General features: G+C 43.4%; 1 protein-coding gene across 4 annotated transcripts in view; it reads left to right on the top strand.

Annotated features, from left to right (window-relative positions):
• Positions 1-23,647, top strand: part of RAD54B (RAD54 homolog B) — a 1,676,581-nt gene that overhangs the window by 848,835 nt on the left and 804,099 nt on the right. For all 4 annotated transcript variants that reach the window (XM_044066559.1, XM_044066560.1, XM_044066556.1 and 1 more), the window contains exon 3: positions 8,392-8,551. In XM_044066559.1, coding sequence (XP_043922494.1) covers positions 8,392-8,551 — 160 coding nt within the window. The remainder of the gene's footprint in view (positions 1-8,391; positions 8,552-23,647) is intronic.

The raw sequence follows: 23,647 nt of genomic DNA, 5'->3' as shown, positions 1-23,647 counted from the left end.
GTTCGTTTCTTCCTCACTTTTTGTAGTTGATTTTTTTCTTGGTCTTCTATATTCCTGGCATCCAGACAGTGCACTTACTAGCCAGTTACTGAAATTTACCCATAAATACAAGTCTACTGGCTTTCTCTGCTGAATTTCTGTTTTCACAGTGGGAGAGCTAAAAACAAGCTGATGTTCTTCGTGTTTCACTGTTGCAGTCATCACATTTGGGTTATCTGCTTGCAGTAGCCCTCAGCCGGCCTGATTATCCAAGTCTTGGGTCCTGCGTCGGTTGCTGTCTCATCTTCCATGACGTTGGGTAGTTAGGGGTATAAAACATGCAGTCTACGCCATTTTACCAGTCTTTCTTGCCGTGCGGTGCCCGAAACAGAAGCAGTTCGCAAGTGCTGGTCGGCTGACTCCTGAAATTTTCGTTTTTGAGTTTCAAAACCGAAGTCTTCAACTAAAGCTAAGTACCCTGTTGGGGAAACTTTTTCTTGCTCTAAACCGATGTCAGTAAAAGTTAGTTGTATTTCTTGTGGAAAGCAAATACCTTGAAAAGATTTTCATTCCTACTGTATTCCTTGCCTAGGACCTGACCATGACATACCTCGCTGTCAGTTTTGTGCCTTATTTAAACAAGAAACTATTCGTTGTCTGTATATTTGCGCTTCTAAATATTTTGGTACTCTGTTCAATTACCCAGATAGGGCTTCGGTAAGCCACCTGACTACCGACATTCCGAAAAAACGCAGAGATAAAGACAGAGACAGGCCGCCTAGGTCCAAAGCTTCCGACGATGCTTCTCCTAAGCTAGTAGTCAGTTCGCTGGTACTCAGTGAGGTGCTTTCGCAGTCCCTGATACCCGCTACGTCAGATTTGCAGGCCTCTACTGAGACCCATCCGGAGTCCGGTATGCTGCGAGATGCTTCAACTGTGGAACCTGCGGATGTCTCTACCTTGGATGGGTCCAGAGCCACTGTGCAGGCACCGGCTTCTGAGGGTGTATTCAGGCCTACTGACTTGCATATTAAACCAACACCATCTTCTTCTTCAAGGCCTAAAACTCGATCCATGCCTAGAAAAACGACGCTCAGACTGCATGGTCAGGCCTCTATGCCTAAAAAACAAATAAGAATGGCTGAAGACCTTATTACTTTAATCAGGGAAGCCAACCTTCCCCCTCTAAGAGACCTAGGACTGAATTTGCTTATGATTCTACTGATCAGGATTCTGAAATTTCTGTTTCCTCTGATGACCAGGATTTACCCTTAGCTACCTATGAGGATTCTGATGCAGAGAATATTCCCTCTGCTTCCCCTCCAGAGGATTTCTCTTTTGGTGAAACCTTGCATACTCTTAGGGAGCATTTCTGCTGGGAAAGCCAGGATTACTCTGATTCTAAAAAGAGGCCTGGGGATTTCTTATTCCTGCCCCAACACAGGCCTTTAGCTATCCCCCCTGTACTGGACATTGTTGATGATGCCTTTTCGGAATCTAGCTTGGTCCCTGACTCCTTACCTCCTGCTCCTAGAAAACCAGATAGATATTACAGGGTTTCTGACTCTCACAAATTCCTCTTTAAAAATCCTACTGCAGATCCTGAGATCATTTCACAGGGACCCAAGGGCATTAAGGCTACTACTGCCAAAAATCCTACCCCCTCTGATAGAGACTCCAGGACGCTGGATAGATGGGGTAAGAAGGTATACACTTCTGCAACCTTGGCCATTAGGGCCTTAAACTGCCATTTTCATATGTTAAAGTATCAGCAGCATATTAATGGATTGCTTAAACAGAAAATGATGTTGATTCCTGACTGTGCTGAAAATAAGGATTTACAGGATTTAATGCATTCTGCTGAACAAGTTGGCAAACATACTTTGCAATGTGGTTTTGATTCACTAGAGGTATCTTGCATGGCTGCTGTTACTGGGTCTGTACTTAGGAGGCATGCTTGGCTTAAGGAGCAATCTTTGACTTATCACGTTAAAGCTAAATTGCTGGATGCTTCCTTAAACCAGGACTGCCTGTTTGGTAACAAAGCAGAAGTAGTACTTAAAAAGATGGCGAAAAAAGCTAAATCTATGCAAACTGTTAAAGATTTCCTGCCAGTACAGCCTCCAAGATTCAGTAGGCGTTGGCCCTCTAAGAATTGGTCCTTTCCTGCCTCTTCCAGGCCTTCTCAGTCCAAACCCAGAACCAGCAGAGTACCCAGGCCTCAGTCCCAAGGTATGCACAGAACTAAGCAGTAGGGGGCTCCCACTTCCAAATCAGGGAGTAGGAAGACTCCCCCCTGTGGTTAAAGTGTCTCAATGACTTAACTTTAAAACTTCCAAGCCCTTCTCAACTGACTGCTCCTTTAGGGGGAAAGATTGCTCTGCAGGCAAAAAACTGAAAACTCATTTTAAATATAGTTTCCCAAGGATACAGATTCCACTTCCACACTTTTACCAACCCCAAACGTTTGACCAGATCTACCCCCAAATCAGTGGGCAGAGGCTCAAAAGCAAGTTCTGTCTGTCTTAAGTATATTCAGACTGTCCCAGAAGAGGAAATTAGACAAGGTTTCTACTCAAGACTTTTCCTGGTGCCCGGAAGAGACAACTACTGGCATCCTATCCTGGATCTCTCTGTCTTAAACACTTTTTGTGGTGATCCCAAAATTCAAGATGCTAACTCTTCACCAGTTGCTTCCTATGCTAGCCAAGGATACCTGGTTGGCAACACTGGATTTTAAGGAAGCCTACCTGCACATCCCAATCAGTGAATCTTGCAGAAGATACCTACGCTTCAAAGCAGGCTACATGCACTGCCCTTTGGCTTATCTACTGCGCCCAGGGTATTCACAAAGTGCCTAGCGCCAGTCATTGCATTTTTCAGGCAAAGAAATATTTAAATATACCCATACCTGGATGATTGTCTAATTCAGGCAGAAAGCCAGGACATACTTCTGAATCATCTGGCATTTGTACAAAAGGTGTTAACTTGTCTGGGGTACACCATAAACGAAAATAAATCACATCTTGTACCCTGCCAACAAATTGTATTCCTGGGAGCAAGCTTGAACACAACTTCCCAGATGGCTTTCCTCACACCAGAGAAACAAGTTCATTTGACAGCTTACTTCAGACTAATGGCCACAAAGACCCTGCTATCTGCAAGACAAATACTGCAAGCCTTGAGGTTTATGGCCTCCTGCATTCTCCTAATTCCATATGCAAGACTGCATATGAGGAAACTACAGTGGTATCTAAAAAGCCTATGGTGTCAACATTCTCAGGATTTAGAAGCAATGATTCCTATCATACCTTGCCTACAGTTAAGAGTTCCTTTGGTGAGCAGAGGCCTTTCATCAAAACAAAGGGCTGCCATTCACTCTACCCCCTGCCGCCCAAACCCTAACAACAGACGTATCAGACTATGCATGGGGGGCTCACTTGGCAGGGATGTGCATTCAGGGCAAATGGAACCCAAGTCAAATGCACTTGCATATCAGTCAAAAAGAAATGTTAGCTGTGCAGAATGCTCTGACAGCCTTCAAGGACCACATTCTTCCAGGACAATTAATGGTAAAGACTGAAACACCACTGTTATGTGGTACATAAGCAGGGGGGAACCCACTCATTCCCTCTCTGCAGACTAGCCATGGCTCTGTGGAATACAGCCTTAAGCTACCAAGTACACCTATAGGCTCAATTCCTGCCAGGAAATGTATATACACTGGCAGACGAACTAAGCAGAAATCTCATGGACCCACACGAGTGGAAACTGGAGCCAAAGACATTCAACATGCTGATAAATGGGGAGCCCAGATATAGACCTGTTTGCCTCCCCCCAGAACTACCAATTGGACAGATTCTGCACAAAGACTCCCCACAAACAAGCTTGGAAAGTGGATGCCCTGTCCTTCACCTGGAAAAATGTATCAGTTTATGCCTTTCCTCCATTGCCTCTCCTCTACAAGGTACTACTAAAGATCAAACAGGACAAAACCAAGGATGATACTGATTGCACTAGACTGGCTACACCAACACTGGAACCCCCTCTTGTGCAGTGTGTCACTGCTGGCACAATGGCACCTGCCTCAGACCCCTACCCTGCTGTCCCAGCAGGAGGGCCAGATTCTGCACCCTCCACTTCAAACCCTGAACCTGGCAGCCTGGCTAATTACCTGATCTCTCCATTACCATCTCTCAGTAAACAAGTGTTGGATGTCATTCTGGAGGCAAGGAGGCCTAGCACTAGAAAATCTTATGCTGAAAATGGAAAAGATTCTGTTCCTGGAACCAAAGTCAGGGGATGGGCACAGCAGCGCCCAATTTACCTCAGATTCATCAATACCTCATTACAGCCGAGTGCTCCTCCAGGCATCTTCTGCAGTTAACCCCTACTGCTCCTCTAGGCGTCAAATATGGATTGTTCATATTTTCATTAATAATTCCAAAACCATGTTACTTACAAGGTACCAGGATATTTTGGCTTGAGCCATATGTGATGGCAGACACAACTCTATTGATATTTGACCTCTTTCAATGAGAGTTTTCTAGAACTCTAAGGTGATAACTTAGTTTTTAAAGGCTTAAGCCACGCCCACTAGGGGTTAAAGGTGCACACTCAAAAGAGCTGCTCCGGAGTGAATGAGTTGGATGCTTCACAAGGGCCTTTCCTTTTCCTCCATCAAAATTCATGCCTCAGCCATTTCAGCTCATTACTACACAGAACCACCCCTCCTCTCTCATCCACTACTCAAGCAGTTCCTCACAGGGGCCAAAAACGTAAGACCACCCAGGAGAGCCCCAACCCCAGCCTGCGACCTTAACTTTGTATTGGAAAAACTCACTCTTCCTCCTTTTGAACCAGCTGCAAGTGAAGAGTTGAAATTCCTTTTTTGGAAAACAGCCTTTCTTTTAGCCATCACTTCAGCAATAAGGGTTTCTGAATTACAGGCCCTTATGGCAGTGGAGCCTTTCATCATCTTTCATGCGGACAGGGTGTCTCTCAGGACCAATCCCTCTTTCATGCCCAAGGTAGTGTCCAGTGTGGCCCTTAATCAATCTATTCATTTGCCAACCTTCTTTGCTAATCCACAGAACAAAGGGGAACGTATACTGCACTCCTTAGATGTACACAGACAACTTAGATTTTACTTGGACGGGACTAAACCTCTCAGGGAATCTAAACAGCTGCTGGTGGCATTTGCTGCAGGGGGCAGAGGGGAAGGCCATTTCAAAGCAAACCATTTCTAAATGGATAGGCCATTGCATTAATTTCTGCTATAAGAACCATGGGAAACTGTCCCACAGGGGATAAGACCGCATTCAACAAGGGCTGCATCTACCTCTACAGCCTTTCTCAGAGGTGTCCCTACCAGGGACATCCTAGAAGCTGCTACCTGGAGTTCTGTACATACCTTCAGCAAGCATTACCATTTGCCAATTTTTTCTAAATCCAGAGCTGGCTTTGCCACTGCAGTCTTGCAGGGCCTTACTGGTCCTAATGCTATCTAATTTCCTCCTCCCATCCTTGGCTTTGGGAATCTGCCCAAATGTGATGACTGCAACAGTGAAACACGAAGAACATAGTACAGTTGTGTACACTTACCATAAAAGTAGATGTTCGAGTGTATTCACTGTTGCAGTCCTGGTTGCCCACTCTCCAGCCTCCCTGACTTCTGTTGTCTATACCTCTATTCTTGTTTACTATGCTTAAAGCTTTCTGGTGTATTTGCTTTTTGTTGGAGGTGTAACCTTGTATATAATTGCTTCCCATTATGGGGGCACCTGACATCTGGGGCAAGAAAAACTGATAAAATGGCGTTGGCTGCATGCTTTATGCCCCTGAATACCTGACTTCATGGAAGATCACAACAACCGACGCAGGACCCAAGACTTTGGTAATCAGGCCGACTGAGGGCTACTGCAAGCAGATAACCCAAATGTAATGACTGCAACAGTGAATACACTTGAACATCTACATTTATGGTAAGTGTACGCAACTGTACTTTACTCAGTGTGCAACCATCTTGGAAGTCTAGAATTCAGGTTTTGAGGTAAGATATTTAAATGACAGTCATGAAAAACTCCTGAATAGTGCAAAATAAAGAAAATATTGATGGTTATACTCATAAAATACTACAATATAAAAGGAATTTCCCTCAAAGAACCATAAGATAACTTTTACCTCAGAAGCTAATGGATTTGGTGACAACCACTAAAAAAAATCCAGTCTAGTAGAAAAAATATGTTTGACTAAAAAGTAGAACACTCTCCTTCTGAGTATTAATTTGTGGAAAGTAATTCATAATGGGGAACTTTAATTTACCCAGCCTTGAGAAAATACTAGCAGAAGAAGGTCGATCTCCCAAAACCTGCACAGTAGTGTACTCTTCATCAGCAAGAACGTTTTGAAATTTTGACGCCCTAGCTACTGAGTCTGTCCTGCCTACCTTGTGCAGAACAGTGGCTAAGTTATGTGGAAGGTGCCCTAAAGCTTTGGAAGCTCACAAGTGGGGTCATATCCTTAACAAGACCAGCAGCTTGCTGCTATATTGATGCTGAACACTCACTCCAGTATGTGATTTTGATGGGTTGAAGTGCAGACAAAGGCATTTTTTTACTTCTCGGAAGTCAAAGCCAATGTCAAGGACCTCTGGCTGACTAATTCTGCAGGTGATTCTAAACTAGAAGCATTCATAGAATCCCTCCAAGACACTAATATCCTCCAGGAAGAGCTAACACAAACAAACAACTGGTGCCAAAGTCACAGTTTAAAATTCAATATGAAGAAATTCATAATGGTATCCTTTGTAAGTCAGGTACCCCAGGGAACTACATCATTGATAACATACCCTTAAAAGTAGACCCAGTAGTCGGGGATTTGGGAGCATATGTGGATAGTAACCTGGCTTTCTTCGAACATGTGTTTAAGGTAATTAGGAAATCATTCTGTGTTTCTCAACTTGTAAACAAAGGGCATAGCATCTAGGTCCAAGGAAGTTATCTTTCCAGTGTATTCAACCCTCATCAGACCCCATAATCAATGCCCTCTTTGGTATATACCTGACCAGGCACATGCAACAACTGAAAAGTCCACATAGGATCCTCACAAAAAGAATACAGGGCATAAACAACCTGTCCTGTGCATACCTCCTCAAAGCTCCATCTCCTACAGACTGTTGAGGAATGCTCTATGCCTGGCATATAAGGCACCGTGGATCCCGGTCTGATGGACCTTTAACATATTTGCAAAACAAATAGCATCAGAACTACTAGATCCAGGGACTTAAACCTAATAAGTCATGTTGGAGGGACAGGTATGTGTCTCAGAGAACACCCCTTTTCTTACAGTGCATATGAAGTAGAGCCCTTCCCTAACCCTATTCAAGCTTAACTTGGACCAGTAGATAGGAAACTGAAAATTCATTCTTGGTCTGTCACCTATGTCTCTAATGGACAGAGGCATATTCTGTAAATGTTTGAACACCCATGTCCTAGCTTACACATACCCCTTAACGTAACTGTAGGGCACCAACGTTTGTTGGATACATTTGGGATGTATGGCAAGGCTTAAAAAGGCTCCTGTGGTTGTTAGCCTAGTATTTACCGATGACTATAACTCTATATAACTTGGGCTTCTGCAGCAGCAATTGAATGATTAACGATGTGTCTACCTCTTCAGACGAACTCTGGACTTTAAACCATTTAGCTTCCCTCTGCTGTTGAAACATTTTGGTGTTTAAAACTTTGTAGTTGCAAAGGCTGTTGAAAGTGAGATGCAGCTTGTACAGGCTGCCTTTCTTAATAGAAAGAAACCTGCTGTGGCAGCTTCTAAAGCTGAAAATGTCTGTTTTAGTATGTGTACAGGTTCATAAGTGAATGCTAGGTTAATTGCCCTGAAGGGTCACTTTAAGTTTAATCAGTAACCTGAGGTTAGAATCAAACTTTGTACCTTGTATCCATGAGGTGAAGACCTTAACCATTATATCTAAACCATTCCCCATATTTGGAAGATGCGAGATTATTCTTGTTTTTAGTTTCATAGGTTAGTACTAGGCTAACTGCCTTTGTGGGCCATTTTAAACGTAGCCAATTACCACGTGTAAGAATCAAACTTTGTACCTTGTGTCTGTAAGGTAAACAGCTTAACCATTATACCAAAATCCCACTTATTGTTGACATCCCTTATCTGTGATTAGGGTTGATGAGAAATGAGGTCTGATCAAAAAGATCCTGTGGCAGCCTGGGTTTTAAAGTTTCTTGGCATACTTTGCTTAAGATGATTTTGTTATAAAGTGCTCATTTAAGGTAAGGTGGATTTTAATTTACATATACATAAAACAAATCCTCATACATAAATCCTTTGCATTGTTTTTTTTTTCTTTTCTTTTCATGTCTTTTATTTTCTTCTCAGGAGTGCAACCAAAAAGAAGATGGTCCCTTATCTTCACGGGCTTTGGCTCGGATCTGTGGTCTTAATTTAGATTCTGCAGATCATTTAGAAAACTGTTTACTGAAAGGCAATGGCTGTAAACAAGCAAACGTGGAGCTAGTACATCACAAACAAACAGATGGTGAGTTGTTGAGTTTCTTTTTAAACTGGTGCTTTACATTAACAAAATGCAGTTATATCTGTCTGAATCCGCAATACTCTGGTCTATATACGTTTATGTATGTCACCACATGCAAACACACAGAAATTGTCAGACAGATTTTTTAAACAAGGTGTGTCAATATGACCTTAAGCCCAAATTTTCAGGGGTTATGATGCATTTGGTACCCAAGGCTTTCATTGTATTTATAATGTAGCATATATATCATATAAACATTGTATTTATAATGTTGCATATATATCATATAAATGGTTATGTAAAGCAACATATAATTGTAATGTTTTAGGATATGTTTAAGTTTTTAAATGTAAATAAGTTATACAATTTATTGGTGTTTTGGAGCAGATTTTAATGTAAACCACCATTTTATAAGTTAAATTTGGTATCCCTTTAAGGAATGAAATAATTAATAGAATGGACAAAGGGAATTGATATCAATTAACCAATTTAGAAGATTTAAAACAGTATAAATATGTGGTGGAAAAACTGTTGTTTGTATTCTGATGAAGTTCGTAGGAACGAACGAAACCTAGGTAAATAAAGGACTTTTCAGTGTGGTACGTTGTGGTGGTGTTCCAGCAAGTTGTAGCAGTTTTGCCTAGCAGTGAAGGTTTGTCCTGTAACAGCTGTTATCATCTCCTTATTGGCGTTGCTTCCATCTCGCTGTCCAAGAGAGAAGTTTCATTGGGCCAGTGCTTGGGGCTTGAATGAGAACCCCCACGGAATATCAAATCTGCTAGTCTGATCTTTTCCTTAGAAATGGATGTATTGCCTTGCCAAACATAATCTGTCACCATAAACTGTATTGTAAAATATCTAGCAAATGTTGTAAAACAGAGAGACAAATGGAAACAAAAGGAATCCATGCCAAAGCAGGATCCTGTAGTTTATCGACTGTTCCCTGATTAAGTGTATAATCCCCGAAGCTGTGCTTCAGTTAACAACTGATATGTATTCTTTTATCCTTCAGAAGGCGTTGGGAGCACTCTGGTCGTTAGTGTGTCACAGTACGAGAGTTAGCAAGCATAATGTTGCAATAGTTAATGTGCATTAATAGGCCAATGTGATTTAATGGTTGTAATTTGGGGCACTCAGTAATTCAAATAGTGGTACTAGTTAAAGTCCAGAAGTCTTCAAGATGGACTGACTGAGAAAGAAGTTCTCTAGCTTCATATTGTGTAAGTGGGAAGAATGCCACAGCTGAGAAGGAGAAAGACACTTTATTCAGGTTATTTTAAGCTGACTACCGTCTTATAACAAACCATAGCAGCAGAAAATTCAGAATTACTGTGGAATATTTTGATGGATACTCAAGTGGTAGGTTCATAAGACTGATTGCCAGATTTTTGACTTACTGGCTTTTTAGAAGGTTGATTGCTGTAATCCCTTGTTGATGCTTTCTAATTCCTGTGTATTTTTCAATATTGCTTAAGTGGCTTGTGATTGCAATGTTAAGATTATTCCACAATAACTCCTGTGTAGTGTAACTGTCATTTTGATACTGTCAAATCCACTTGATGTCACATTGCTCAGTGTTAAACTCCCTATAAATTCACAGAATTTTTTTATCCCTGGTAAGCTTCCATCAAGGATGAAAGCTCAAGCATAAACTCGACTGCCCATGTAAAATGACAGATCAGTTAATGACAACAGGTTTGTCAACCTAGTGGTGGTGTAAAATCTCTACTTAATTTAACAGTTACTGTAAGTGCTGCTGAATTCAACAGTGCCCAGTAATAGACACCATGCAGAACAAAGATTGCTGTTTTTGGTGACTGCTTGCATTATGACTCATAGTGTGTGAGCTACCATTTATGTAACAGCTGCTGACACAGCACTGCCTAGAAGAGGAGGTGATGGGAAGGGCTCTGGCTACACAGAGTGGCTTAAATAGTTCATAGGTAAATACAAGGCTAACTGCCCATGTTGGCCATTTTAACTCTAGGCAATTTCACTTTAAAGGTGGAAATGGAACCCTATACCTTGTGTATATGAGGTAAACACCTTAAGCATTATGGCAACCCCGAACCAGTTGGCAAATATATCTTTATTGATCATACATGTGCTCAAATAGATCTGACCGTGGAAAAAATGGAAGTTTCTATGATGCTTGGTTTGTCAGTGTAAATGGAAAGACATCACACACAAGTTTGGCATTGATATTTCGAAGAAGTTACCAATATTTCATCTGTTCAGTCTCAGACCAGTTTTGAAAACTGTACTAACCTTTATTGATAGTATGACATGTACTGGACAAAGTTTCTAAAGATGTTCATCGTGTTACGCCGCTGCAGTCATCACACTTGGGTTATCCTGCCATCAGGCGGTCCCGCAGTCGGCCCGAGTTCCAAAGTCTTGGTCCGGCGTCGGTTGCTGTCGCTTCTTCCCTGACGTCAGTGCGCCAGGGGTATATCAGATGCAACCGATGCCATTTTCTTCAGTCTTTCTTACCTCGCGGTGCCTGATGCAAAAGCAGTTTGCAAGTGCCGGTTGGCCGACTCCTGAGATTTTCATTCCGAATCCAGAACCGAAGTCTTCCACAAAGCTAAGTACCCCGTTGGGGAAACTGTCAGTAAAAGTTAATAATTGTATTTCTTGTGGGAAGCAAATACCTCATAAGGATTTCCATTCCTATTGTATCCCATGCCTAGGCCCAGACCACGACATCACTGGTTGTCGGTTTTGTGCTAGGTTTAACAAGTGCACTATTAAACGTCGTTTTGATTTTGCCTGACATTATTTTGGCAGAAAATTCAATTACACCATGCCGTCAGAACAACCGATGACCGGAATACACAAAAAGTGCAAAGACAAGGGCAGGCATCCGAGGCCCAAAACTGATGACGAAGCCTCTGCTAGGCCAGTCGCCGGTTGTCCAGCCCAACCACAGGCCACCTCTGACTCCCTCGTGGAGATGGCTGGGCCTTCGGATACACCAGACTTGAGACCTACCGAGACTATCCCTTCTGAGGGCTCCGGGGTACCTGAATAACCCGTAGCTTCAAAGGGTGTTTTCAGGCCTACTCCGTTAACCATTAAATCTTCTGCTAAATCTAAACCAAAGAAACAGCTTCAACATTCACCAGCACAGGCCTCCATGCCTAAGAAACACATGCTCAAAATGGCCGAAGACCTTATTACTCTGATCAGGGGGTCCCACCCTCCTCCTGAGAAAAGGCCTAGACAGGATGCAGATTATGACTCATCCGATCAGGTGTCCATCTCCTCTGATTCATCCTCAGACCTAGGATACTCTTTACCCCCCTTATGAGGATTCTGATGCTGAGGAATCCATTCCTTCAGCCTCTCCTCCAGAGGACTACTCCTTTGGGGAAACCTTACATACCATGCGGGAGCATTTCCATTGGGAGGGCCAGGATTACTCAGAATCCAAGAAAAGGCTCAGAGACTTCCTTTTATTACCTCAACACAGACCCCTTGCTATTCTGCCAGTGTTAGATATTGTGGATGATGTGTATGCTGAATCCAGCTTAAATCCTGATTCTTTACCTCCAGCTCCAGTTAAGCCAGACAGATATTACTGAGTCCCTGACTCTCTCAAATTCCTTTATAAAAGCCCTGTTGCTGACCCTGAAACTATTTCCCAGGGTCCCAAAGGGGTAAAGGCCTCTACAGCAAAAAATCCAGTCCCCTCTGACAGACATTCCAGGGCATTAGACAGATGGAAGAAAGTATACACATCTGCAACTTTAGCAGTGAGAGCACTAAATTGCCAGTTTCACATGCTTAAATATCAGCAATATTTGATGTCTCAGTTGAAACAAAAAATGCTTCCAAATTCAGAACTTCCTAACTATAAGGAAATGCAGGATTTATTGCATGCAGCTGAACAAGTGGGAAAACATACTTTGCAATGTGATTTTGATTCCTTAAAGGCCTCCTGTAGAGCAGCAGTTACAGGGTCTGTCATTAGAAGACATGCTTGGTTAAAAGAACAGACCTTACCAGATCATGTTAAAGCAAAGTTATTGGATGCACCTTTGCAGCAGGATGTTTTATTTGGAGTTGAGACAGAAGAGGTATTAAAGAAAATGGAGGATAAAGCAAAATCTATGCAAACAGTGAAGGATTTCTTACAGGTTCAGCCTCCTCGGTTTAACAGAAATTGGCCAACAAAAAATTGGTCCTTTCCAGTTTCAGGCAGACCTCAAAGGGGCAGATACAGATGTCCAAGAGGCAGAGGTCAACCACAAGGTACTTAGGCCTCGACAATGGGGTACTTCAACCCAGAAAGAAGGGGAAGACAGGCCTCAACCTTATAAAAAGCAGACCCAATGACTTCCCACTACAGCTGCCAAACATCTCTCTCTCTTGGCAGCCCCCTTGGGGGGAAAACTGACACTTTTCAGTCACAATTGGCAATTAATCACCAAAGACAAATGGGTTCTCAATATTGTGTCTCAAAGTTACAGGTTCCACTTTCACACTCTGCCAAGGTTAAAAGGAATGCTAAATCTGCCACCAAATCAATGGGCAGAGGCTCAAAGGCAAATTACAGCAGTCATGGACATGAGAGCTATTCAAGAGGTACCAATACAGGAACAAGGACAAGGATTTTACTCGACTCTTTCTGGTTCCTAGAAAGGACAAAGCCTGGAGGCCCATTCTGGATCTTTCTTCTCTAAATACTTACCTGGATGTTCCAAAATTCAAAATGTTGACACTACAGCAGCTTCTTCCCATGCTGGGCAAGAAAGCTTGGCTCGTAGCATTGGACCTCAAGGAGGCATACCTGCATGTCCCTATCAGACAAAATTGCAGAAGATACCTCCGATTCTTAGCAGGTTCAATGCACTACCAATTCTCTGCACTGCCCTTTGGCTTATCTGCTGGGCCCAGGGTCTTTACAAAATGCCTGGCACCAGTAATTGCATTTTGCAGACAGAAAGGAATTCAAATTTACCCATATTTGGACGACTGCCTTATTCAAGCAGAGAGCAAAGACATTCTTCTAAAGCATCTGGCGTTTGTAAAAAGACTGCTAATTTGCCTAGGGTACACAGTAAACGAAAAGAAATCAAAACTAGTGCCCTCACAAGAAATAATATTCCTGGGTGCTAGCTTAAATACAACGGCCCAGATGGCTTATCTCACGCCAGACAAGCAAAGACATCTGATTCAGTATTTCCAATTAATGGCAACAAAGTCTCAACTCCCTGCAAGAAAAATTCTGCAGGCCTTGGGTTACATGGCATCTTGCATACTACTAATTCCATATACAAAACTGCATATGAGGAAACTACAATGGTACCTAAAGTGTGTCTGGTCTCAACACTGTCACAGTTTGGAAACAGTCTTCTTCTTCTTTCGGCTTTTCCCGGTTAGGGGTCACCACAGCGGATCACCTGTCTGCTCATGATTGACAGTAGAGTTTTTACAGTGTCGAGTTGCCAGCCCGGCGCCCAACCTTCCACAGAAGGCAAACACATGCACGCACTCGCACCTAGGGCCAATTTAGTGTGTCCAATCTACCTACAGCATGTCTTTGGGATGTGGGAGGAAACCGGAGCACCCGGAGGAAACACGCGCGACCACAGGGAGGACATGCAGACTCCGCACAGAAGGCACCCCAGCAGAGGATCGAACCGGAGAACCTCAGTAATACTACTTATTCCTTGCCTTCAACAGGAGTTTCGATGGTGGGCTCAAGCCTGTCACCTCAACAAGGGACAGCCTTTCACTCAACCCACAGTCAGGCAAACACTGACAACAGATGCTTCGGATTACACCTGGGGAGCACACATGGCAGGAAAATGTATTCAGGGCAAGTGGAACGCAGAACAAAGGCATCTTCACATCAATCAAAAAGAGATGCTAGCCGTACAAAATGCTCTTATAGCTTTCAAGGACCTTCTGCATCCAGGACAACTTCTTCTAAAGACAGACAACACCACAGTTATGTGGTACATAAACAAGCAAGGGGACACTCATTCATATCCCCTCTGCAGACAAGCCATGACCTTGTGGAACACCGCTATAGCCTATCAAGTTCATCTGCAAGCACAATTCCTGCCAGGAGAGAAAAACACACTGGCAGACGACTTGAGCAGAAACATCATGGATCCACACAAGTGGAAATTAAATCCACAAATGTTCAGGATGATAACACAGAAATGGTGGAGCCCGGACATAGATCTGTTCGCATCCCCAATGAATTGCCAGCTACAGGAATTCTGCACAAGGACTTACCACCCACAAGCATGGAATGTGGATGCCCTGTCATTCAGCTGGAAAAACCTACAAGTATACGCTTTCCCACCACTGCCTCTCCTTTCAAAGGTACTCATAAAAGCCAGACAAGAAAGGCCAAAGATTATCCTGATTGCCCCAGACTGGCCACGCCAACACTGGTACACCCAATTTTAAAGAACTTAGCACAAGGTACATCATGGATTTTGCCTCAAATCTCACATCTTCTGACTCAGCAAAACAATCAGATACTGCGCGGCCAGCTCAAGACTTTAAACCTGGCTGCATGGCAAATTCCTTAGTCAAGCAAACAATGCCTCTCTCCAGAGCTGTTATGGATGTCATTCTGGAGGCCAGAAGGCCTAGTACCAGGAAAGCATATTCGGATAAATGGAAGAGATTCTATGCCCGGAACCAGGATCACAACCTTGACCCTCTTGTCCCAAATATTCCTCAGATACTACAATACTTGACTGAGATGCTGGACAAGGGCCTCTCCTTTTCATCCATTAAGATCCATGCCTCTGCCATCTCTGCTAATTACAACACGGATCCACCTATTTTTTCTCATCCTTTGGTAAAATAGTACCTCAGAGGGGCTAAAAACATAAGACTGCCCCGTAGAGCACCAACTCCAACTTGGGATCTCAACTTTGTCTTGGAGAAATTAACTTTACCTCCTTTTGAGCCAGCTAACTCAGCAGACTTAAAATATGTCTCTTGGAAAACTGCTCTGCTCCTGGCAATAACCTCAGCACGAAGAATTTCAGAATTACAGGCACTAATGGCAGTGGAACCCTTCATCATATTCCACCAAGACAGGGTGTCTTAAGAACAAATCCTACTTTTATGCCAAAGGTGGTATCAAGTGTGGCTCTAAACCAAACTATTCACTTGCCAACTTTTTATCCAAATCCACAGAATAAAGGGCAGAGACTACTGCATTCCTTGGACATACACAGGCAGTTACGCTTCTACTTGGGCAAAACTAAAGCTTTCAGAAAAACTGAGCAATTGTTTGTATCATATGCTGCAGGAACACAGGGAAAAGCCATTTCAAAACAGACCATTTCAAAATGGATAGGCCATTGCATACGTTTCTGCTATACACATCATGGGAAAACTGCACCTAACAACATTAGGTCTTATTCCACCAGGGCAACAGCCACTTCAACTGCCTACCTCAGAGGAGTACCTACCAAGGACATTTTGGAAGCAGCAACTTGGAGTTCTATACATACCTTCACCAAGCATTACCATCTGCCTCTTTACTCTAAATCCAGAGCTGGCTTTGCCACTGCAGTTCTGCAGGGCCTTATAGCCACCCCTAATGCCTTATAGAACCAGCCACCCTACCTCTGCTTTGGGATTCTACCCAAGTGTAATGACTGCAGCAGTGTAACACGATGAACATAGTACAGTTTTGTACCTACCATAAATGTAGATGTTCGAGTGTAAACACTGCTGCAGTCCAGGTTACCCTCCCTCCTTCCCCTCTTACTTGCTGTTACTTACCCTGGTATTCTACCCTTGCTGCCTATGGGAAGTATTTGTTGGTAACATAAAGTATTTGATTGCTTTTCTTATGTATGTTTTATTAGCAATTTACATTGCCTACCTTTTTGGGGGCACCTGACATCTGGGACAAGAAAAACTGAAGAAAATGGTGTCTGTTGCATCTTATATACCGCTGGCGCACTGACGTCAGGGAAGAAGCGACAGCAACTGACGCCGGACCAAGACTTTAGAACTCGGGCCGACTGCGGGACCACCTGAGGGCAGGATAACCTAGTGTGATGACTGCTGCAGTGTATATACTTGAACATCTACATTTATGGTAGGCACAAAACTGTATTTTGTGACTTGTAATCAGGACTTTTTAATTAACACACCAGGGAGCATTGTGCACAAAATTATATACTTTTTTCCTGATGCAGGCAGGTTGTTTGACATTTGGCGCATACACCTGCATGTATTTGCAAATAATAAAGGCATTACATTTAATCCTGACAAGCTAAATATCATTTCTGTCTTGCTGCTTGAGTTTACCTGATGTTTATCACAGAGACCTGGCTGGATGATAACTGTGGACATTATTTAGCTGCATCCAGTTTCTCAGGTCTGTGTGTTAGTCACAGCCCTAGACAGGATAACATCAGCAGTGAAGTAGGCATGTTCTCTTCGACTGAGTTTGGTGTATCCCAGGTAAATGTGGTAAGCGCCAACATTTTTGAGTATGTCCTTGGAGAAGGAGTGAATTGCCACAGAATCCTACTAGTGTACTGTCCAGACAGTACTTAAAAGACTTTTCTGCAGGAATTTTCAGATCTCTTTATCAACCTTGTGCATGAATACCTTAGCTGGTTAATACTTGGAAATAACAAGACTAACACATTCACTATGGGACTTCTTAGTCTTGAGTGCTTTGGCTGCAGTGCGGTAATTACCACTACCAGCCATAAATATTTGCACTCTTTGGACTTGTCTTTCAGCTGGGTTTTAAGTTACTTGGCTGTGAATCCATTCTTGTGATCTAACCTTCACTTGGTTCACTCAGGGTCAGGCTTCAGGTGATAGTGCCTCATATTCCTGAGCAGTTCCACTGTAAAGATTTTACAGGTGTGCATTATTTTCATAGCAGCATTCTGATAACTTGTAATGAGCCGGCTCTTTTTTTTGTGTGTGTGTGTCTGTGTGTGTCTGTGTCTGTGTGTGTCTGTGTGTGTCTGTGTCTGTGTCTGTGTGTGTCTGTGTGTGCCTGTGTGTGCCTGTGTGTGTCTGTGTGTCTGTCTGTGTGTGTGTCTGTGTGTCTGTGTGTGTGTGTCTGTGTGTCTGTGTGTCTGTGTGTGTGTGTCTGTGTGTCTGTGTGTGTGTGTCTGTGTGTGTCTGTGTGTCTGTGTGTGTGTCTGTGTGTGTGTGTGTCTGTGTGTGTGTGTGTGTGTCTGTCTGTGTGTGTGTGTGTGTCTGTCTGTGTGTGTGTGTGTCTGTCTGTGTGTGTCTGTCTGTGTGTATGTTTTAGGGAGGTGTTCTGGACTTCCCTGGTTGAAGCTTTTGAGCAGGCACTTGATACATGTCTTGAATGAGCACTTTTGCCCCAGATGTTCACCATTGTTGCAACAGCCTGAGCCATTTGCGTTATGTCCCTTCTCACCAGTTAGGTTTCAAAGCTTTAGAATGCCTTCCACATGCTGTAACTGGTAACTGACAGGAGCTCCATATAAAGACTGTTTAGAGAACAAATATTCTCAGACCATTTATGCCTTGAAAAGGCTAGGCAGAGAAGTCCCCTGGTAGGGAAAACCTTCCACTAAATATATTTTTCTGAGGAAAATTTGTGTTATTCTATCTGAAGTATGGTGTTTTGCTAGGAAACGTTTTATTTTTAGGACTGTTGTTGCATTTCTAAGCGAATATTTTATGTAAATGCATCTTCTAAAATTTTGTGGAAAATTTTAATTTTTGACTAAAAATTTAGACAAGTATTGTGTATATGTGTTTTTAGGGCAGGATATTGTGCTTGTGGGGGAACTGTCAATGGTTTACTTACCTCAGTATCACTTCTCTATCTTGCCTGTTACTGACTTGTCCAAGCATTGTTGTTATGACTTCAAGATCTCTTTCTTCCCTTACCTATGAAGCAACCATTAGTCTCTACAGTTTTAACTTCCACCTGCAAGAAGAAGAAGAAAGTTGTCAGGGAGGCTTTGAGCGTCAGTCTGTTTCCTGTGGTGCCTCACTCTGGTAGGTGACTTTGTTGTGACTACTCATTGTTCCTCAGACCATTCATCTCTTTTCTGCAGTCCTGTTGGTGTGGCCACCAAAGACGGGGGATAGCTATATCCTTTGTCACAGTAGGGATGCCCTTAGCTGTCAATGAAGAACCATTCTTGTACGCCTTTGAGAAGAAGGCTTTAGTGAGGGTTCTTCATTTAGCTGGAATGGAGATCCTCTTCTGTTACCAGTGTGCCTTTTGAGAGTCTGTCTTTTTCCTGAGAGATTCCCAGAAAATCTTCCAGTCTTCTATTTCTATTTCCATTGACAGAGAATATTTCCTGGAATTTGCTGAGGAACTAATTAGTGCTTTTTCATTATCTTTTGTTTCTTACGGTAAAAAAAAAACAAAAAGAGTTCCTTCTCTTTCTGACCTGGAATTTCAGTCAGAAGGGAGACATGGGGGTGGTTGTACCTCAGGAATTGTTTTGCAGTCTGAATTTTCTGATTCTGAAGAAAGAATAATTTCAGATTTCTCTTTTGAAGATTTATCTTTTCATAGGTTCATAGGTAGGTACTAGGCTATTGGCCCTAGGGCCTATATAAGCCTAGCCAAATGGTACCCTGGCTTTTGCCACCCAAGAAAATTATTTTTCTGTGCCCCTGTCAAGCAGAGCCACAGAAGTAATCCCCGGGTTGAATTTCCTATTTCCCATCCAATCATCAAGATTTTTCTTGAAGAGTGCTAATGAGAAACTTTGTTTGATATAGATGGGTAGTTTGTTCCAGAGTATGGGAAGTCTCTGGACAAGAATCTATCCCTCCAGCATGTTCTGTTTATTATGGTGACAAGGTTTAGGTCCCTAGAGCTTGTAGCTCGGATGGATTGGGATTTCTTTAAGTGGAGCATGTCCAACAGCTCTGGGTTTGACATAGCTTTGTATGTTAGGCAGAGATCGCCTCTGAATAGGCGATATGTGGTGGAGTAAAGCTGGAGTTTTTTGAGACTGTCTGTGTAGGGCATCTGTTTGAGGTCGGTAATCCTCTTTGTGAGGTATTTCTGCAGCCTTTCCAGTTGTTGGAGATGTCTTGTGAGGTACATACCAAAAGGGGCGTTGTACTCTATAATGGGTCTAATGAGTGACGAGTAGAGAGGAACAATGACCTCTTTTTTCCTGGATGAGAAACCTTTTGTGATGAGGCGTGCCACATAGAACGATTTCCTGACTACTGTGACTATGTGATTATCAAAGGAGAGACTACTGTCCACCTGTGTCCCAAGGTCTCTTATCACACTTTTGGTGTTAAATAGACTACCGCCTATGTGGTAGTTCATCTTTTACCAAAAGGGATGACAATGCACTTTTTGGTATTGAGCTTGAGGCCATGGATTTGACACCAGACATCTGTCTCAATGAAGCTCTTGTGTAGGATGTCCACATCGTTAAGAGTTTCGATTATGGCTCCTAGTTTGCAGTCATCTGCGAACTTTGTTATCCAAAGACCTTCTGTGTTAACCTGTACTTCGGCGAAGTAGATAACAGGAGAGGACCCATGACTGAACCCTGTGGTACTCCACTTGTCACCGGTCTGAAGTCGGATTTGGAGTCTACTACTTTCACAGTGTGGGTTCTGTCAGTGAGCCAGTTGGCAACCCATCTTGTGACATAGGGATGTATACCTAGTTTAATGAGTTTTATCTATAATTCCAGAGTGGGGGATGGTGTCGAAAGCCTTGGCTAGATCTAGATAGGCTGTGTGAACCACCTTACCCTCATCTATGGCTTTGGTGACTGCTTCAAATAAGTCTATTAGGTTTTGGAGACATGATCTGCTTTTTGCAAACCCAAACTGGGTAGGGTCCAGAGTTTGGAGATTACCAATGTCATTGTTTATAAGTTCCATGATGATACGTTCCATAGCTTTGCAGACCAGGTTCGTCAGGCTAATGGGGTGGTAGTTCCGGGGGGTCCATGGTTGCTCCCCCTTTGTGGAGTGGTATAACCGTTGCTGTGCGCCATTCAGTGGGCACAAAGCCTGAAGTGAGGCTATGATTATACATGGTGCTTAGGTGGGGTGCCAGTTCATTCTGTAGTTCGTGTAGAACGCAGCCTGGGATGTTGTCAGGTCCCATGGATGCTGTGTTCTTGGCTTTGGAGAGTGCGTTATTTACCTGTGCAGCTGTGATTACAGGAACTTTTCATTCTTCCGGTATAGAGATGGGCCCTTTAGGGGGTGAGAGAGGGGTAAAGTTAGCACTGAACCTGTCTGCCAGGATGTTGACAATATCAGTTGGTTCTGTGTATTTAGTGCCATTGTGCTGTAACTCAGAACAGATGTGAGTGTTGCCATTGAGATTCTTGACATAACTATAGAATGCTTTGTGGTTGTCTTTAAAATCAGTGGGGATTTTGTTTTCGTAACTAGCTTTGGAGGATTTTATGAGGGATCTCAGCTTCTTACTGAGGCTGACCACGGAGTTCCTCCAGTCATCGGATTTTACTCTTTTTTGCAACAGTTTATTTCTTATGTTGTAGAGTTTGTTTATGGCAGGGGACCACCAGATTTGCTTCCTTTTTTTGGAGGATAGCATCTTGGTTCTGCTAGGGATTGCACGATCCATGCACTCGTGTAAGTGCTTATAAAGTGCATTTCTATAGAATTCAGCAGTCATACCTCTATTGTCCATCAGCATGGGTGTCGTGAAGTTTACCACTTCTGTCTTAAGAAGCATGAAGTTGGCTATGGAGAAATTTTTTACGGTGGTTTCCCTAATGAGGGGTGGGGATGTGGATGTCTAGGGTGATTAGCTTGTGGTCGGATCTGACCAACGAGGAATTGACCTCTGGTGTGGAACACCGGCTGCCAGTGTTGGTAATGACCAGGTCTAGGATATTGCTGCCCCTGGTGGGGGTGTGAATAAGTTGATCCAAGGCATTGGAATTTATGTATTCCAGAAACCATTGAGCACAAGAGTTGGTACATGAGTAGTTTTGCCAGTTAATGGTGGAGTAGTTGAAATTGCCCATTATTAGGGTGTTAGGTTGTACCCTAATATTTTCCAGTGTATCAAGAAATGAGGAGTGGGAATCCTGGGGTATGGTGGGGGATCTGTAGCAAGCTACAGTTTGGAGTGCGGTCTTGCCCAGAGTTAGTTGCACTTGGATAATCTCGGATGCATTATGCTGAGCAACTAGCCTGAAGGTGTGGACATCCTTAATGAATATAGACACACCTCTGCCTTTAGTGTTCCGGTGCAGGTTAGGTATGAATATATGGCCTGGTAATGCAGGGGTGCTCCCTGGAGCCTTGAACCATGTCTCTGTCACTGCACAGCTGTCGATGTTCTCCATTTTAAAGAGTGCCTCGAGTGAGTGCATTTTGAGGTTTAGATTTTAGCATTAAGTAGAATTACCCTCAGATTTTGCTTGCTTGTACCTGTTACGGTGGTGTGTCATTTGAACCATGCCTAACAAAGGCACTATAGGGGTGGCAAGAGCCTTAGCCAGTATCCGGAATCCCAAGGGCTACAGGTGCAGGCCATCTCTAGCAAAGCATCATGGTTTGTCGATCATGTCATCCCAGGCAGACCGATACTGGATCCCCTTAGAATGACACCAGAAGCTTAGCCATTTGTTGAAGTCAATCTTTTTGTCCTTGTACTGTGGTATCATTCTGGGTGATGACAGGATGCTATTCTGGGCTAGGGTCATAACTGCCTGGGCTACACGATTGGACAGCTCCTCCATGTCTCTTTTCATGTAGTCTAGGGAGGTACGTCTTGGGTAATTCACACCAACATGGGCAATGACAGAGTCATATTTGTACTTATTGTGGAGTAACTTGAGTGCGTGCGTTATGTGGTGGATCCTGGCACCTGACAGGCAGCTGACAGTAACTTTCTCCTTTTTTAGCCTGGTGAGTGGAACATCAGTGTGCCCGACTATAGAGTCACCTATGACTAGAGTGTTAGGTATGTTTTTATGCCTTACGGCTGTGGTTGAGTGGCACACTGAGTTTGTGGGCTGTGTGTCATTTGGGTTGTGCTGGAGGGTGGAGGTTGCTTGCGTTTCTGCTTTGGAGGTCCCTGTTGCTTGGATAGATTTTTATTGAGAGCCTCCACGATTGTAGGTGTGTGTTTTGTGTTTCTGTGTGTGTGTTTTGGTGGTGTAGGATGTTCTTCGTCTTCCCTTGCTGCAGTCCTGACTATTGGGTATAGTCCGCGTCCCAGTCGGCCCGAATACCAGAGTATAAGGCTGACGCCGGTCATGGCGCCTTAGACTGACGTCAGTACGTCAGGGTACTAATGCGCATGACCGACGCCATTTCCTCAGTCTTTTTTGCCGCATGGTCCGATGCAGAAGCAATTTAGTGCAGGTTGGCGTTCTGAGATTTTCTCAAACCGGAGTTTCAGACCGAAACAGAGTTGGAACATTTTGGTTTTTCTTGCCTCAGTATTTAACCGGATGTCAGAAAAAGTGAATAACTGTATTTCTTGTGGGAAGCAGATACGCATAGGGATTATCATACATTGTGTATACCTTGTTTAGGGCCTGAGCACGACGTTGTTGGTTGCCGCTCTTGTGCTAGATTTAACAAGCGCACTATTAAGAGGAGGCTTGATTGTGCTAGGTTAGTGTTTGGCTGCAATTATAATATGCCGCCGGATGCTGCTTCATCCAAGAAGCGCAAGGACAAAACAGTCAAGCCTAGGGGTGAGGAACCGGCAGTCCCGGACGGGGGTTCTTTAGAAGGCTCAGGGGAGCCAGAGGTTTTGCCAGGAGTCTCTATGGAGTCTCAGGCAGATACTTTACTGTTACAGGATGTGCCCTCTCAGGAGGTAGGCCAGGCTGAGGGGCTTCTCAGGTAACTGTTCTTCCCTCTCTTCCCAAGGTAGTTAGGGCCTCCTTCTGTTGCCAAAGCTTCTTTTAGAGGTAGGCCAAGTTCAGCTTCTGTGGGGGCTTCTCCTAGCATTTCGGGCTCTGTGCCTAAGAAACATATGCTTAAAATGGCAGAAGATTTGATTACTCTGATTAGAGGTTCTATGCCCCCGCCTGATAAGAGGCCTAGGGTTGAACAGGAGTTTGATAGTTTTGAACAGTGTTCACAGGCTTCAGAGTCTTCTGTGGAAGACTT

This window comes from Protopterus annectens, chromosome 3.part1 (genome assembly GCF_019279795.1).
Source record: "Protopterus annectens isolate FY-2018-M chromosome 3.part1, PAN1.0, whole genome shotgun sequence".
In the NCBI taxonomy this organism is placed as follows: Eukaryota; Metazoa; Chordata; order Ceratodontiformes; family Protopteridae; genus Protopterus; species Protopterus annectens.
The sequence above is the reverse complement of the archived record's forward strand: the minus strand, read 5'-3'. Positions and strand labels throughout refer to the sequence as shown.